This window comes from Lathamus discolor, chromosome 3 (assembly GCF_037157495.1).
Source record: "Lathamus discolor isolate bLatDis1 chromosome 3, bLatDis1.hap1, whole genome shotgun sequence".
NCBI classification, from domain to species: domain Eukaryota; kingdom Metazoa; phylum Chordata; class Aves; order Psittaciformes; family Psittacidae; genus Lathamus; species Lathamus discolor.
In genome coordinates this window covers 9430247-9444455 of record NC_088886.1, presented here as the reverse complement: position 1 = coordinate 9444455, position 14209 = coordinate 9430247, and the positions used below count along the sequence as shown (strand labels likewise).

The 14209-nt window shown below is 41.0% G+C and overlaps 1 protein-coding gene across 2 annotated transcripts in view; it reads right to left on the bottom strand.

Annotated features, from left to right (window-relative positions):
• BEND5 (BEN domain containing 5) overlaps window positions 1-14209 on the bottom strand; it is a 977708-nt gene that overhangs the window by 83258 nt on the left and 880241 nt on the right. For both annotated transcript variants that reach the window (XM_065673381.1, XM_065673382.1), the window contains exon 11: window positions 5673-5835. In XM_065673381.1, the coding sequence (XP_065529453.1) occupies window positions 5673-5835 (163 nt within the window). The remainder of the gene's footprint in view (window positions 1-5672; window positions 5836-14209) is intronic.

Genomic DNA, 14209 nt, shown 5'->3' with positions numbered 1-14209 from the left:
CCTCAAAGGCAGCCCAAAACACGGTACTGAGAAATAACCAAATACTGGAGAGATAATGAGCAAGGAGGTCACTCTTATGAAAATCTGCGGGATTCTGATTAATGCCACTTCTTGTAACACACAGAAAGGAGCCTGTTTCTAGGGGCTTAGCAGAAGAAAGATGAAGATGTAGACTTCTGGAGGTCTTTTCCTGCGTATGTGCCCGATTTACTTTGAAACCATCTTGGTAACAAGCTCTAACTCAAGTTCAAACAAAAGCCACACTGGATAACCTCTGCAGAGCTCCCTCAGTTTTATCAGCACAGCCTTTCATACCTAATTGGCTTTTGCTGGTAATGTTGCTTTTACTGGGTGGGAATGAACCTGCAAGGGCCATAATCTGGCTCATGAGGATCTTCTCTTAAGGATATCACTAACAGAGCTAGGAGGATCAGGACAGGCAGTTGCCAAAAAAAGAAGTGTTAAAAAGACCAAAATAACCAAGTACATTTGCCCTAGAGGACTGGCAGGTCCACGAAGCTCTAAAAGTTACAGTTGCATTTACTGGAATTGCAGTTGCATACAGATTTCTTTTCCGCAGGACAGGCATTTACTGAGATCTAAATACTCTTTAAAAGGAATCTGGATATGAGCAAATGACTGTTTACTCCAGGGGATTTAACTTCTCAAGTCCCCAGTGAAGCAGCAGGCTGATATTCTGCTTGAAGCTAAGAATAGAAGTGAACCTAGTGGTCTCAATTGTGCCAAGACTCCAAGATAAGAGCTCCTTTTAGGCATCTGAAGAAACTCTAGTCAATTCAAGCTTTCATTCTGTGGCTACAGCCACACAAATACATTTTTAATGTCCATAAACAGGAGAGAGAGTTCAGCGGTGCAACTAAACCCTGTTTAAGGTTTAAGGGATGCAAAGCTTCCGATTCAACGCATTCAGTGAAATGGAAAATACGAAGTGATACCTTTGCATGTTGGTTCAGCTATACTGTTTTGAAGTATTGAGATAATTCCTCAGCTATTTGTAATGTGAAAATACCTACCTTGGGATAACATTAGCAACATCTCTTTCCTCTGTATTCTCCACCCATGGCTTCCAAAATGTTGTGGGGTTTGTGGGATTTTCTGTGGGTTTTCTGTTTATTTGTTCACAAGAGAAGTTTCATTAAATTCATTCTTTATGTCGAGTTCATTAAATCAAAGAGGTGAAATAATGTTCTTAGAAAAGCCATACAAAGGAGAACTGTCCCACCAGATCCTCAGGCCAGAGTTCCAGTCTCCTATTCCACCCAGAAGTGATTTCAGTGAGTGAATCCGTACATGTAGATGACTAAAAACCTGTCTTTGCATGAGGGCCTTCCCTACCTCAAGGAAGCTTAGAATTAAGATTAAAATACATGAAAAAGCCATGGACATGCTGACAACAGTGGTGCTCACCCATCTCGATGATGATTCTCCCCTACAGCTATGAGGCTACAATCATACCAGCTCTTGCCAGGTCTGTCATTTCTATTTGCCTACCCCATGGCTAGTCCTTGGAAGAGTAAAACCTGTTGTTTTGAGAGAGAGAGTGAAAAAAGAGAGTAAAAAGCTCTCTTATGGGCTGCCTGCTGTGCGGCAGGGATCCGGTTCAAACACTAAAACGTGAATCCAATAGATTTTAAAACTGTTGATGTGCAACTCCTTTATTGGCCACTCTCAGGTCAGGCTGTGATGGCTGCTGATCAGCAGCTGCAGAGGAAAGCAGTTCTGGGTGTGTTATCAGAGCAGCACTCAGTCCTACAGCTGGGGCATTCACCCTTCCTCCTCCTCTTTTATCCTTTGTTCCCTGCCTAGCTATGAGGCTGGTGTGTACCTAGACAGCTCAGCAGTTGAGCTGCTGGTGGTGAATGTTACAGAGTGGTTTACATGCCTTGTGTCATAAGCCCTCTAAATGCCTAGTAAAACATGGTATTTAATGGAAGCATATCAGCTCATTTTAAAGCTTCTTCACCTGGCGCTGAGCAAACTGTTGCTGTGCTGCCTTTTTAATCAGTTACCACCAAATGTGTGCATGTGTGAGAAGGGTTTTAAACATTTCTCTGTCCACTTCCAGGCAACTAACCGACAAGCCTGCAATCCTCTTATTATGCTTTCAAAACAGAGTCCATTCACTGTTATCTACAGCACACGTTATCATAGACTATTCTGCAGAGCCAGGCTTATAGAACATATCCCTAATGTTTCTCATACACCAGCCATATATCAGTTAGACACAGACCTACCACACACACACATACCTCTGAAGGAATGCATAACAGGGCGTTCAGGAACTTACACCTGGTGCAGTGCTTTGCTTGCAGGATGAAGATACAAGAGACACTCCAGCAGTAACCATTATTGCCATTATGCTAATTGAGACCTGGGACATTCATGTAACCATGTTAACTGTCTATGTTAGAAGAGGCCAGAAGTTCAGCACTCTGCAGGATGCTGTTATCCCACCATATATGTCCCAAACATACACACCCTGCACAGACTCTTGAAAGATCCTCCACTCCTGGATTTCATTTAAATAGTGCAGCCTCAGGAGCAAATTTGTTTTATAGAACATACCAGGTGTCATCCTCTAAATTCTGAACATTTAAGGTATTTCATTTAGGAGAATACATTCAGTCATACTAACTGGAGTAATTTGGAACAGATTTCCACTTTTAATGGTACATTCCCTTCCTTTAAAATTTCTTACTTTTCTTAATGGAAGAAAAGCTGCTTCTCACACTGCCAGTAACTGTGTTATTCAAATAACACCAGACTGGAAGTCTGTCTATTTTCATGCATGTAAGGTATCCATTTGTCTCAATAATTACAAAGTATGTTTCAGCCGCACGAGTCTAAACAAAATGCATAATTTTACCCAATGTTTAACTGTATCTATTGCAGGCTCACATAGAGGTTTGTATAGATCATAGAGTTAGGACATAAACCCCGAGGATCGTAAAGAGATTCAAAACAAAAAAACTCACAAGAGACCTAATCCACTTACATAATAGCATGAAAGGGGGTAGTACTATGATATTATTTGCCACAAATGCTGTAAAGAAAAGAAGCTGACAGAACTAGGTGCCACCAGTGCAAAGAGAAGACTATTCAGAGTTTGTTCAGTTTGTTCACCTGTCAGTGGGAGCAATATTAGGCTAAATTGGTATTTTTGTAGAACCTGGAGATCCTCATTTATTTTGGTCTGTACATGGAGCCAGTATTGCTGGTTACTGAATGTGGGGTGTGATCTGCTTTGTAGTCTCCCTTCAAGGCCAAGGGTTCCCTGAACTTGAGGCTGAGTCTCAGTCAGCACTTCTTAATCCAACATTAGCTTTGAACAATTCTAGTCTCCTTGATCCTGTTTCTATTAAAACAAAGCAAAGCAAAACCCCACACAACCCAAGAACTTCACAGTGGGATGAACAACATCCTGAGAAATATGTCTTTAAAGGCAGATTTCCTGAATACTTGCCCTATCAGTTCACGGGTTTTGGGTTCACTGTATTTCTGTCATTTATTTGCTTGACTTGCTGCCTGCATGTAGCTAGATAGTTAATAGAAGCATGCCTGTCCTTGGAGGCCAATATGAACTGACGACTGTGTCTTTGGTTCAGGTCCATTAAAAAATCTGGGCATTAATTAATCACTGACTTGCAAATAGCTTGGAGGAGCTGTTCAGGCTAAATTGGAATGCTCTGCAATTGTTTGGCTTTTGGTCACAAGCATATCAGTGATATGAAACTTCTCCTCTGCCAGGATAGGATGTGCGTAAATCCAGCCACTCCTGTGTTAGAGCAGACCAGCCTAAAGACTGCTTCAAGCAGCTCCATTTCTTTCTCTAACTAGGAATATGCACACATTAGGAAGAGCTGTCTTAAGCAGCAGTCTTACAGAATCCTTCCATTGAAAAGGAAAATGCCAGTGAAGTGTACTACGTGGGCCAAGAGGCTTTCCTGTTTGTTTCTGCCAGGCCAGCCAAAACCAGCTTCTCTTCCTTTTTCACTCAGCTAAATGAAACCATACCTGTCAAAATCAAGCTGCTGCTTGAGTTTCCCATACATCACCACCAAAGAGGATCTGCCTGTGATCCAGGGCCTGTTTGCTGTGCTTTAGCTGCTGATGGTCACAACAAATGAACTGAGAATGATGCAGCTCTCTCTGCAGAAGGCAAGGCAAGCAGATACAGAGAGATGTTAGACCCCACACCTGAAATCTCTGTAATGTGAAGCACAAAACAGGTGTCTTTATTGAAAAGGAAACTAAGCCGGTATGACCTACATGTCATGAAGAAAAACATATTCAAGGGAATTGTGATCTCATTGTATAGGGACTCTTCCCAGTCCTCACAGCAAAATGTGCTCTTGATAAATAAGGAATATAAATAAGCAGTTATCAGTACAATGAGTACTAAGTGAGAAAGAAAGTTAAAGGTGAAACTAAGACACATGTTCTTAAAACACCAAAATACCAACATAAGAAAATAAATACATAAACCTAACAGTTACAACAATTTTTTTTCCTCACTGGCAAGATATACTACAAACATGTAAGTTGCAAGAAGCTATTCCTTGGAATCAGCCTGTATTTCAAATGCTCACGTCAAACAAGTCACCTTAATATATTCATCCTGCTCCTTCCCCCAGATTTCACTTTCAGTGGAGAAACCAAACAAGAAACCCACAAATGATCTAGATTTACTGTCCATGCTCTGTTTCTCACTCTTAGTCCCACACAGTGTGCACATATGTATGGATTGTGAAGAATTATGTCTCATATTAAAATTTCCCCCTTACTTCCCTAAAGCTATAAATCTTCCCCAACTTCTGAAATGCAGCAGAGAGGTAAATAAGCAATCACAGGCAATCCTTCTCCTTCTTTAGGTTTCTAAACCTCTGGAAATTTCAAAAGCGACCAGGACAGAATGACAACATGAAATAACACACCCAAGCTTGAAGAATCGGCACTGGTTATTTGATTGAGCACGGTGACAAAAAGAAAAAGAAAAACATAAAAACAGATCATAAGAGCAGTCAGAACAATTCTACAAACTGTTGCTACATCGGGATAGCCAGATGGATAGGTGTTTTTTGAGGAATGAGACATTGCTTCCATTTGAGCACTCAAAAATGCGATCGACTTTGTCGGTTTTGTTTGCAGAGCTTGCTTTCCCTTTCTTTTTCAACTAGTATTAAAGATCTGGCCCTGAGGCAGCTGCAGAACCTAATGGATCCGTTAGAGCCTTTTGGCTGCAGCTCAAAGGCAGAGAAGATATTGTAACTCAGTAACAAAGATGCACTTTCAACTTGCTATTAAAACGATAATACAAACACAGGGATAATGGGAGAATAAGGAGAGAAATGAAAAAAGAAATGGAAGTCTGTGGAAGGGAATGGATCACAGGCTCTCCAGGAGTAGTTTCTGTAATAAGTGTGTGAGACAATCTCCTACAAGAGGGAAATGGCTTATTTGATCTAATATGCCTTTCTCTTCTTGAATTTCCACAGTATGGAGAATCAATATGAGGGAAATTAAAGCATCAGGAGCAGACTCACATTTCCACTTGTGTGTTCCTATCTCAGCAAACTCTTATTGAGACAGAAGTATTTACCTTAAGTGCCCGGTTCACATGTGCTGCAAGAGGAAGGATTTCAAAAGGATACATGCTTCTTCTGTGTAAGGGACAGTAGAAGTAGGTCCTCCCAATACGTAGCTGTAGAATGAGACTTCGAGAGTGTAGCAGTAGGATGTATCATTTAGCAGCCCACCAAGAAAGCGCCGACCTGTCCCAGCTTTCACAGCATCTCTGTTGAATGATGTACTGGACTGCATGAGGAACAACATAGATGAAGAGTGTTTGTGAGTGGGATAAGTGAAGGGTTGGGAAGGAGTCTGTTAAAATCAAAACCAGTTAAATTCACATTGCCAAATCTCATTTACACTATATAAGACAGCACTATTTTTTGAGCGTGGCCTGGGGAGACCATTAACAGAAACACAGTTCTGTCACACAGACTATAAATAATGCCTTGTAGACTTTCACAAAATTAATCTCAGTTCACTAGTAACATCAGTTTTTCTCCTCCTCTTTTGGATAACACCAAAAAAAGCTTGTCATATGCATGCATGAAAGTAAACTTACATATGAAAGTAAACTTTCTAGACCCTCCATTCTTAACAGTTAAGCTGGACAATTATTTGGATATTGGGTTCCTTCTCTTTACTGCATTCCCCTGTGCCATAAGCATGCTCCCCTGCCCATTACTCTGGACTCTTTCAAGCAGAGTAGAAATACAGTGGCATTTATGTTTTAGTGAAACTTTCTCACCTAAGACATTTGACTAGTTCTTAAACTAGGTCACACGAATTTCCACTTCACTAACTTAAATGTTAATGGGGTGTAGCTCTATGGGTGCAAAAATATACTGCACAACTTTACAGCATTAGCGGCATAGTATGAAAGACAGTATTTTGTGCTATTACTGAAGATCTGGCTTGAAGAACCCTACAGCTCTGATTATTCATAGAGTGGGATTCATAGAGGGGTGGAAGGGAGGACTCCCAAGAATTTTCATAAATGAGTTTTAGCTTTCCATTGAAGGCATGACTGGAGACTGAAGGGGAGCTCACCTTCAGGTTGACTGAAGTCTCAGCTTGTTCCTACCAACTAGACAGAAAAATGGATTCTGATTTCATTTCGGTTATCAGAATATGGGTGTAGGGAGCCAGCTCAAAGGAAGAAGACAACAAAGGTGTCAGAACATGATCTTGCGGTTTGTGAGCAGAAGCATCACCCACAAGGGGAATGAGCTAGTTCTATGGCTGAATTTGGCACAGTGAAAACAAAGAAAATATTGGAGAATTTATTCAGGGCAGACATTAGGAAGACAGAACTCCAGTGATTAGGATACTCAGTTACTGATATGGAGTACCTATGAAGATCTCATCAAATATGTTTGAGAACAAAGTGTGCAATTATTTGCTGCATCTAGTTCATGTCTTTGGGATGCAGTTTGGGCATGATGTCCTTTTCAGTTCTATTTCCCATTATTTCAATCAGGCTAGAAGAAGGTTATGAGTTGAATTCCTCATAGATGATTACTGAGGTGAATCTTACATAATATCTTCATCAGAGTTCTTGGCATGGTAAAGGAGGACCATGCCAACAAAATTTGCTGACATACTGTAGAATGAATCATCATTGTGGAGGAGTCTCTGAATATCATACCAAAAATAAGCATGGGATGAGTTTGAGGACTGGAGCGATAGCAGTCAGGTGAAACTCAGGCACTCAAGTGCCAGGTCATGTACTCGGGGCCTAATAACAAACAATCTCTGCTATAAGCTGAAACCTCATCAACTGGAAATAGTTGAAGAGTGCCTGATATATTACTTCACTGAAGTGACTGTTGCTTTCTGGCAGAAAATAACTCAGAGGTTGGACCTAGTTATTGGCAAAATTATCCGTGCCATTCAGAAGTGAATTATAAGTAGCCTAAATAAATTAAGGTAGGCCAAAAAAAGAAATCAAAATTTGGATCTTTCCAGAGTCGAAATTTTTAGACTACTATATTGTGGAGTTCAGGGGTTTTGATTGATTTCTTGTTTTGTTTTGTGTTTGTTTGTTTAGCAGAAACATTCCAGTTTCAGCTGTGCAAAACTAATTGAAATGGCAATGGCATTAATAATATCACCTGTTCATTTCTTTGCCAGGTAGTTCTGCACTTTCAGGAATAAAAAGAAGCTGAACCTTCATATAGATGCATAAATGTAGATTTTGGAGGTTAACTTTGTCCTCATTTAGAAAAAAAAATGCCTGATGTCTTATACAAACAATGTCTTGAGTAAAAGTAACATCTCTGATTTGACTCAAGAAGGCTGGGGTAAAGAAAATATAGCATAAACCTTTCAAATATGAACACATGCATGGTTTGAAACAGTGGCTTGGTCTCGGCTCTAGAACAAATATTCTAAACCAGAGTGTGATTTGATGTTTTAGATGAAAGGAAGAAAATTACAGATTCAAGAAAATTCGGCTAATGACAAGGAAGGGCAGCAGGTACTTGCTTGAGTCCAACCTTCTACTCACTGCTTCAAGTCAAGATAACCGGGGTGGAGAAATAAACAGACTGAACTTTGACTCTTCACCACAACTGATCTTGGCAACCAATAATGCTGAAACAAAGACTACGAAAAGCCCAGCATTGTGGCAAAGAAGAAGCCTTCTGCATAGCCATTTATTTAATCAAACTCTAATGTGGGGATAAGAGGTGAGGGGAGGGAAGAGAACACAGATAAAGTTGTCTGCAAATGCGTCTTTTGATTTTCTGGGAAAATCTATTGCCCTAAAACCCTTGCAAAGCTGAACTGAAGCAATCATTAAGCAAATGCACTGAGCAGGCACAGCAGGAGAACAGCTAAACAAATATTAATTTCTCCGAGGCTCAATTGCATGGGAGTGTCAACAACAGCAAAAAAGTACAAACTCTGGAGGGTGAGGGGAAACACCAAAGACTTTGAAGTTCTTAAATAGGGATATTTCTATAAAATCAACAGTAATTCATTATTAAAACACATAGTTACATTAAAGCTCACAGAAGGACTCTGCTTCCTTACTTGTGTGAGAAAACTCAGTGAACAAAAAGCTATCTCCAGGAGATGCCAACCAACAAGAATCCATTGTTAAAGGAGCCGAGCAAGAAGGGTGAAGGATTCCCCCACTTTCTTGTAGGAAGAAACCCACCAAAAAACTTACACCTGGATTTCATACACACTTGGGAGCTTCAAGGTGTGCTGACCCTCTGCATCTCAGGCATTAGTGGCAGCTTCCCCTGACTGGTTTCCCCATTGGGAATGACAGTGAATGGCCAAGCAGCACAAAGAAATTTGTAAACCAATTGGGCATTCAGACATTGCAGCAGACAAAGAGATGTGTGGAAGGAAATAAGAAAAACAAAAGTGCATGCAAATTCTCTCTGGAGCGGTCTCAAAGCAGAAAAATAAGTCTTGGCCCTTGCTCAGACCTCTCCATGTGCCAGAACCTCTGTCTCCAGGGCAGCGTTGCCTCATGGCTGGTAGGGACGCTCTACCACGCAGTGTCTTTCCTCAGTGAATTCAACACCCTGTTAGCTGGCTTACAAACTCAACAGCTTAGGCAGCTCCCATATGGCTGAGGGGTACTCTTGGTTTCTCTGCACTGCTCCATCATCCTGCTAACAACTACTGGAAAGAATGCTCTGAGCAGTTCATATTGACAAAGTAAGGGCAGTTTATTGATTTGCTCTGAATGACTCTACCAATCTATCACAAGAATGGATCCAAAAGACAAAGGTGGAGAACAGCATATTTCTCACACACTTGAGACTGAATTTGCATCCTGATGGACTTGGAATCTGAGTGGTTCTGCTTGGTGGGAGCTTTCAGTGGTGGGACCTCCTCCCCAGCGTATGTGTGACTTCACAGGGGATTGTCTTCCTACAGCATCAGAAAACCTCAGGTTGCACAGAAGTTAAAATTGAAGGTGATACCCAGTAAATTAGAGTCCACTGTTCAGTGGAAGAAAAGATGCCAAAAAAGGGCTGGAATGACAAGCAGGCTCAGCAGCCAGCCACTCATGGATGGGAGCTTCATTTCTACCTTTCACTGATGGCTGGGTAAAGGGACAAAATGGTACTTCCTCATAATGGACTTGTTGGGGAATTAATCTTTGTTGTCTTCTGAAATTGCTCAACACAATAGGGAGAAAAAGGATCAAGGTATGAACACAGTGCAAGTCAGACCTTGCCAGGCTCCTAGCATGGGAACCAGGCTATAGACTGCACATTACTTTTGATCAATCCTAAGGTGTTTCTTCAACCCAGTAAGAAAGGAAACGACAAGGTACAAATGGCTCAGAAAACAATTAGAAGAGAAATCAACCAGACACAAATCTGGTAACAGGCTTTGATAGATTGAGAAACATTAATTCCTGATGTAGCAAGGTCTAAGGGGTTCCTGAAATCCAACAGACAGATTTCACCAGCTGTTCACATCTACTCCAATGCAATTGATTGTTTATGTACCCATGGAAAGAACTAGCGAACTGCTTACGTCTTCAAAAACTTGAGCTCTAGTGTGCACATGAATGTTTCCCAGAAGAACATTTGTCCTCACAAACACAGTATCTGCATGAAACTCAGAACAAAGAGAAATTCCCATTTGCCAATATAGATAGATGATGTAGGAGCAGGAAGTGTTTTACAAAAGGATGTACATGTTCAACTGTATGCTCACAAGAATCAGAGAATCATGTCAGAAATCTTTACTGGAAAAGAGCAGAGACATAAACACTAAGAGGATTCATAATCAGAGAATGGTTTCATACTACAACACATAAACAATATCCTGGGTCTCCCTATGCCATTTACATTTGGGAAATAAGCTGTATTTTACAACTGAGGATAATGACCACCCTCAGCCCCCCTCCCCAGAATAGATAAAACCAGAAAAATTGCCTGTATTTTCCTTGTTCTTTAGTTGAGTAATAAGCACTTTACCTACTGGGGTAAACTGGGATTATGCATACAAATTGCCTCATGTTCCTCACCTATCAGCACCAGCAATGGCCAAGTGTAATCAGGACTCAATTACAACCTCACCAGAGTTATCCACTGATGCTGCTGTTATAGCTGAAGAGTAAGCTCTTTTCCTAAAGCAGGTCTGACCTCTATGAGCCCTCAACTCACTGTCTCAGTGTAGCAAAAAACTTGATAATAAAAAAATTAGTAGTCAGTGCTCTAGAAGAAACTAATGACACATTTGTCATCAAGGAAGAATAGACGTGCCACTGGGAAATGGACTGGAGCCCAGACAATGTCAAATCCATCTCAGTGAAGAGTTTTACAGTATCAGCTATAACTCACTCACTCTCATTTTCTAGAATGCTTTATTGAAGTCCGCAAAAGTTAGAAAGAGAGCACAGAAATGCACTGGCTTTGAAATCCCTGTCACAGAAGAGTGTAAATAGCAATGCTGCAAATTGTGACTCTTCTCTTTGCCTCATACCCAGGCTGCTGTAAAAGGGGTGCAACTGGAAGCTCACTTTCTGCATATGGATACAGCTAATTACTGCCATGGTGTAACTGCTTTGACCCTGCCATTCTTGCAGCTGGTGCCCATCAAGCTATCCCTACAAGACAAACTTATCTCTACTTCTTTGGAAGCACCAAGGAAAGGTCTCACTTCAAAAGCCAACTTAACCGTCTCTTCACACCTGGTCCATTAACTCTCTTAATAGACTGGAAAGCATACGTGTTAGTGGTTTTTGTGATAGACTATCAACTCCATGCCAACTGGGTCTGGAGACTTGGAAACTGTGGTATCTGGGAAGATGCTACCAGGCAGCTTTCTTCAAATTCAAAACTACAGCGAGCTTCTGAAATGTAGATGAGATTATTAGAAAGAAAGAAAAGAAAAAAAAAAGAAAAGAAAGGAAAGAAAAAAAAAAAAGAAAAGAAAGAAAAGAAAAAAAGAAAAGAAAAAAGAAAAGAAAAAAGAAAAGAAAAAAAGAAGAGAGTGAAGAGAGAAGAGAAAGAAGAGAAGAGAAGAGAAGAGAAGAGAAGAGAAGAGAAGAGAAGAGAAGAGAAGAGAAGAGAAGAGAAGAGAAGAGAAGAGAAGAGAAGAGAAGAGAAGGAAAGGGAAAAGAAAAGAAAAGAAAAGAAAAGAAAAGAAAAGAAAAGAAAAGAAAAGAAAAGAAAAGAAAAGAAAAGAGAAGAGAAGAGAAGAGAAGAGAAGAGAAGAGAAGAGAAGAGAAAAGAAAAGAGAAAAGAAAAGAAAAGAAAAGAAAAGAAAAGAAAAGAAAAGAAAAGAAAAGAAAAGAAAAGAAAAGAAAAGAAAAGAAAAGAAAAGAAAAGAAAAGAAAAGAAAAGAAAAGAAAAGAAAAGAAAAGAAAAGAGAAAAGAAAAAAAGAAAAGAGAAAAGAAGAAAGAGAAAGAAAGAGAGAGAGAAAGAGAGAAAGAAAAAGGAAGAAAAAGGAAGAAAAAGGAAGAAAAAGGAAGAAAAAGGAAGAAGAAGGAAGAAGAAGGAAGGAAGGAAGGAAGGGAGGAAGGAAGGAAGGGAGGAAGGAAGGGAGGAAGGAAGGGAGGGAGGGAGGGAGGGAGGGAGGGAGGGAGGAAGGAAGGAAGGAAGGAAGGAAGGAAGCAAGGAAGGAAGGAAGGAAGGAAGGAAGGAAGGAAGGGAGGAAGGAAGGAAGGAAGGAAGGGAGGAAGGGAGGAAGGAAGGAAGGAAGGAAGGAAAAAGAAAAAAGAAAGAAAAAAGAAAGAAAAAAGAAAGAAAGAAGAGAAAAAGGGGAAAAGGAGAAAGAAAGAAGAAAGAGAAAAAGGGACAGAAAGAAAACCAACAAGGGCAGAAAGCTGATCTGAAGGAAGAATGATTGTGGGAAGCAGAGAAAGGATGAAATGGGAACAGAGCTCAAAATTACTCCCTGATCTCACCTTGTAGCTTTGCTGTGTTTCTGATGCAAATGAGGGAAACTTACTTCATCTCAAAATGATTTGTGACTACTGGAATTTGGGAAAAGGGGGTTTTGAGAGGTTCAAGATAATTTCAAAGAGGGATCCCATTACTCAAAGTTTTTCCAGATCCCTTAGGGATAGATTGGACTGATATTCCTGTGAAAAGGGCTGCTTCATTCCCACTGATGGGTCTGCAGTTGACAGCATTTTGTTTCAAAACTTTTGTGCCTGGTAGGAAACAGTGAGGTGGGTCCCAGACTCCGGGTTTAACAAGGGAATAGTCTCTGAACTAGAATATGATTTGCAGAAGGAAAAGGCATGAAGGGGAGACCTGAATCAGTTTGACCTGTACTAAGAATGTGAGAGAGAAGAGCCTGAAACTGAACCCTAAGACCAAATAGCCTCAAATCCTAACAGATTTCACAATTCTACTTACCTCTCTTTTTTGGCCTTCTTCCTCCTGCTCAGTGGAAAGCAGACAGCAATCATCCTTTCCACATTGCAGGAGAACCATGAACACAACCTGCCTAGCACCACATTGTCAGGCATTAAAGTGCAATTCTCCTCAGAGAAATAACAGTTTAAAGGTACTTTGTCACCACACACACATCTGCTCCCTGAGGGGCTTCATTATCCCTTTAATGTGTAGTGAAGTAATACCAGATCTTTTCCCATCCCTCCCAAGTGTCTTTCAGTCATGCCTGCTTAAGTTTGCTGATAAAAACACATATTTGCATGGCCATTAGCAGAGGGGTTGGAAGGAAGGAGCTTTATAAGCTCTCAGTTGATGCCTCAGAACCCAAACTACCAAATGAGCTCCCTTTTTGGAAACTCTGTAGTTAGAAAAGCGACTGGGTTTCATGCTTCAGGGTTTCAGCTGTTCACCTGCAAGAACTACAATAGCTGCACTTTTCACTGCTCATTAATATCCATGCTCTGCTCTCTACAGCTCTGCCATACAGCTTCAGGACTGATGGAGGTCTTCACAGCCTGCTGCCTCTCTGCACCTTGCACCAGTTACACTGGCAGGACCAGTGCAGGGATTTGGACTGCATTTCACATTCCCTGGAGTTCATCCTCACATGCAGTGAAACTGGTTGTACTCACAGCTCCCACCTCCTCCAGTGCTACACCACTGAAGATACTTATCGTGCTCACTGGCTCCACCATAGCAGCTGATGCAACTGGAATCCAAATCAAAACAGCAGCTCTTCTGAGAGAGCTTCTTAAACAACATCCTGCAGCCAAACAAAGAAGGGTGCTTTGCAAACAAAGAGGATGGCCTTGCCTGAGACCTTCACTAAGTCAGCCAAGGTCTCCCATACAGCATTGAGCAGCCCATCATAACCTACTCAGGAAAGGCAAAAGAAGGTGGCAAATTTCACCCTCTCCTCTGAGCAAACCTCAGTTGGAGCTCCTCTTGCCACTCTATTTTGCCACCCCAAACACACAGCGTCAAGTCATCTCAGCTCCGTCACTGAGTCCGCTTATTCTTGTCACCAGAAGTGCACTTAACCATGCATGGCAATATCACCTACTCAGCCATTAACCTATGCACAAACCCATTGCCCATAAACCAGGGAATTAGTCTGGAATTTATCTCCATTTAGAGAGCCAACACAGTCTGTGACCAGTGATACAGACAAATAAGGGATCTGCAAATGATATAGGGTAATAATGAAGAAAAGGTTTGCTTTTTCCTCCCTATT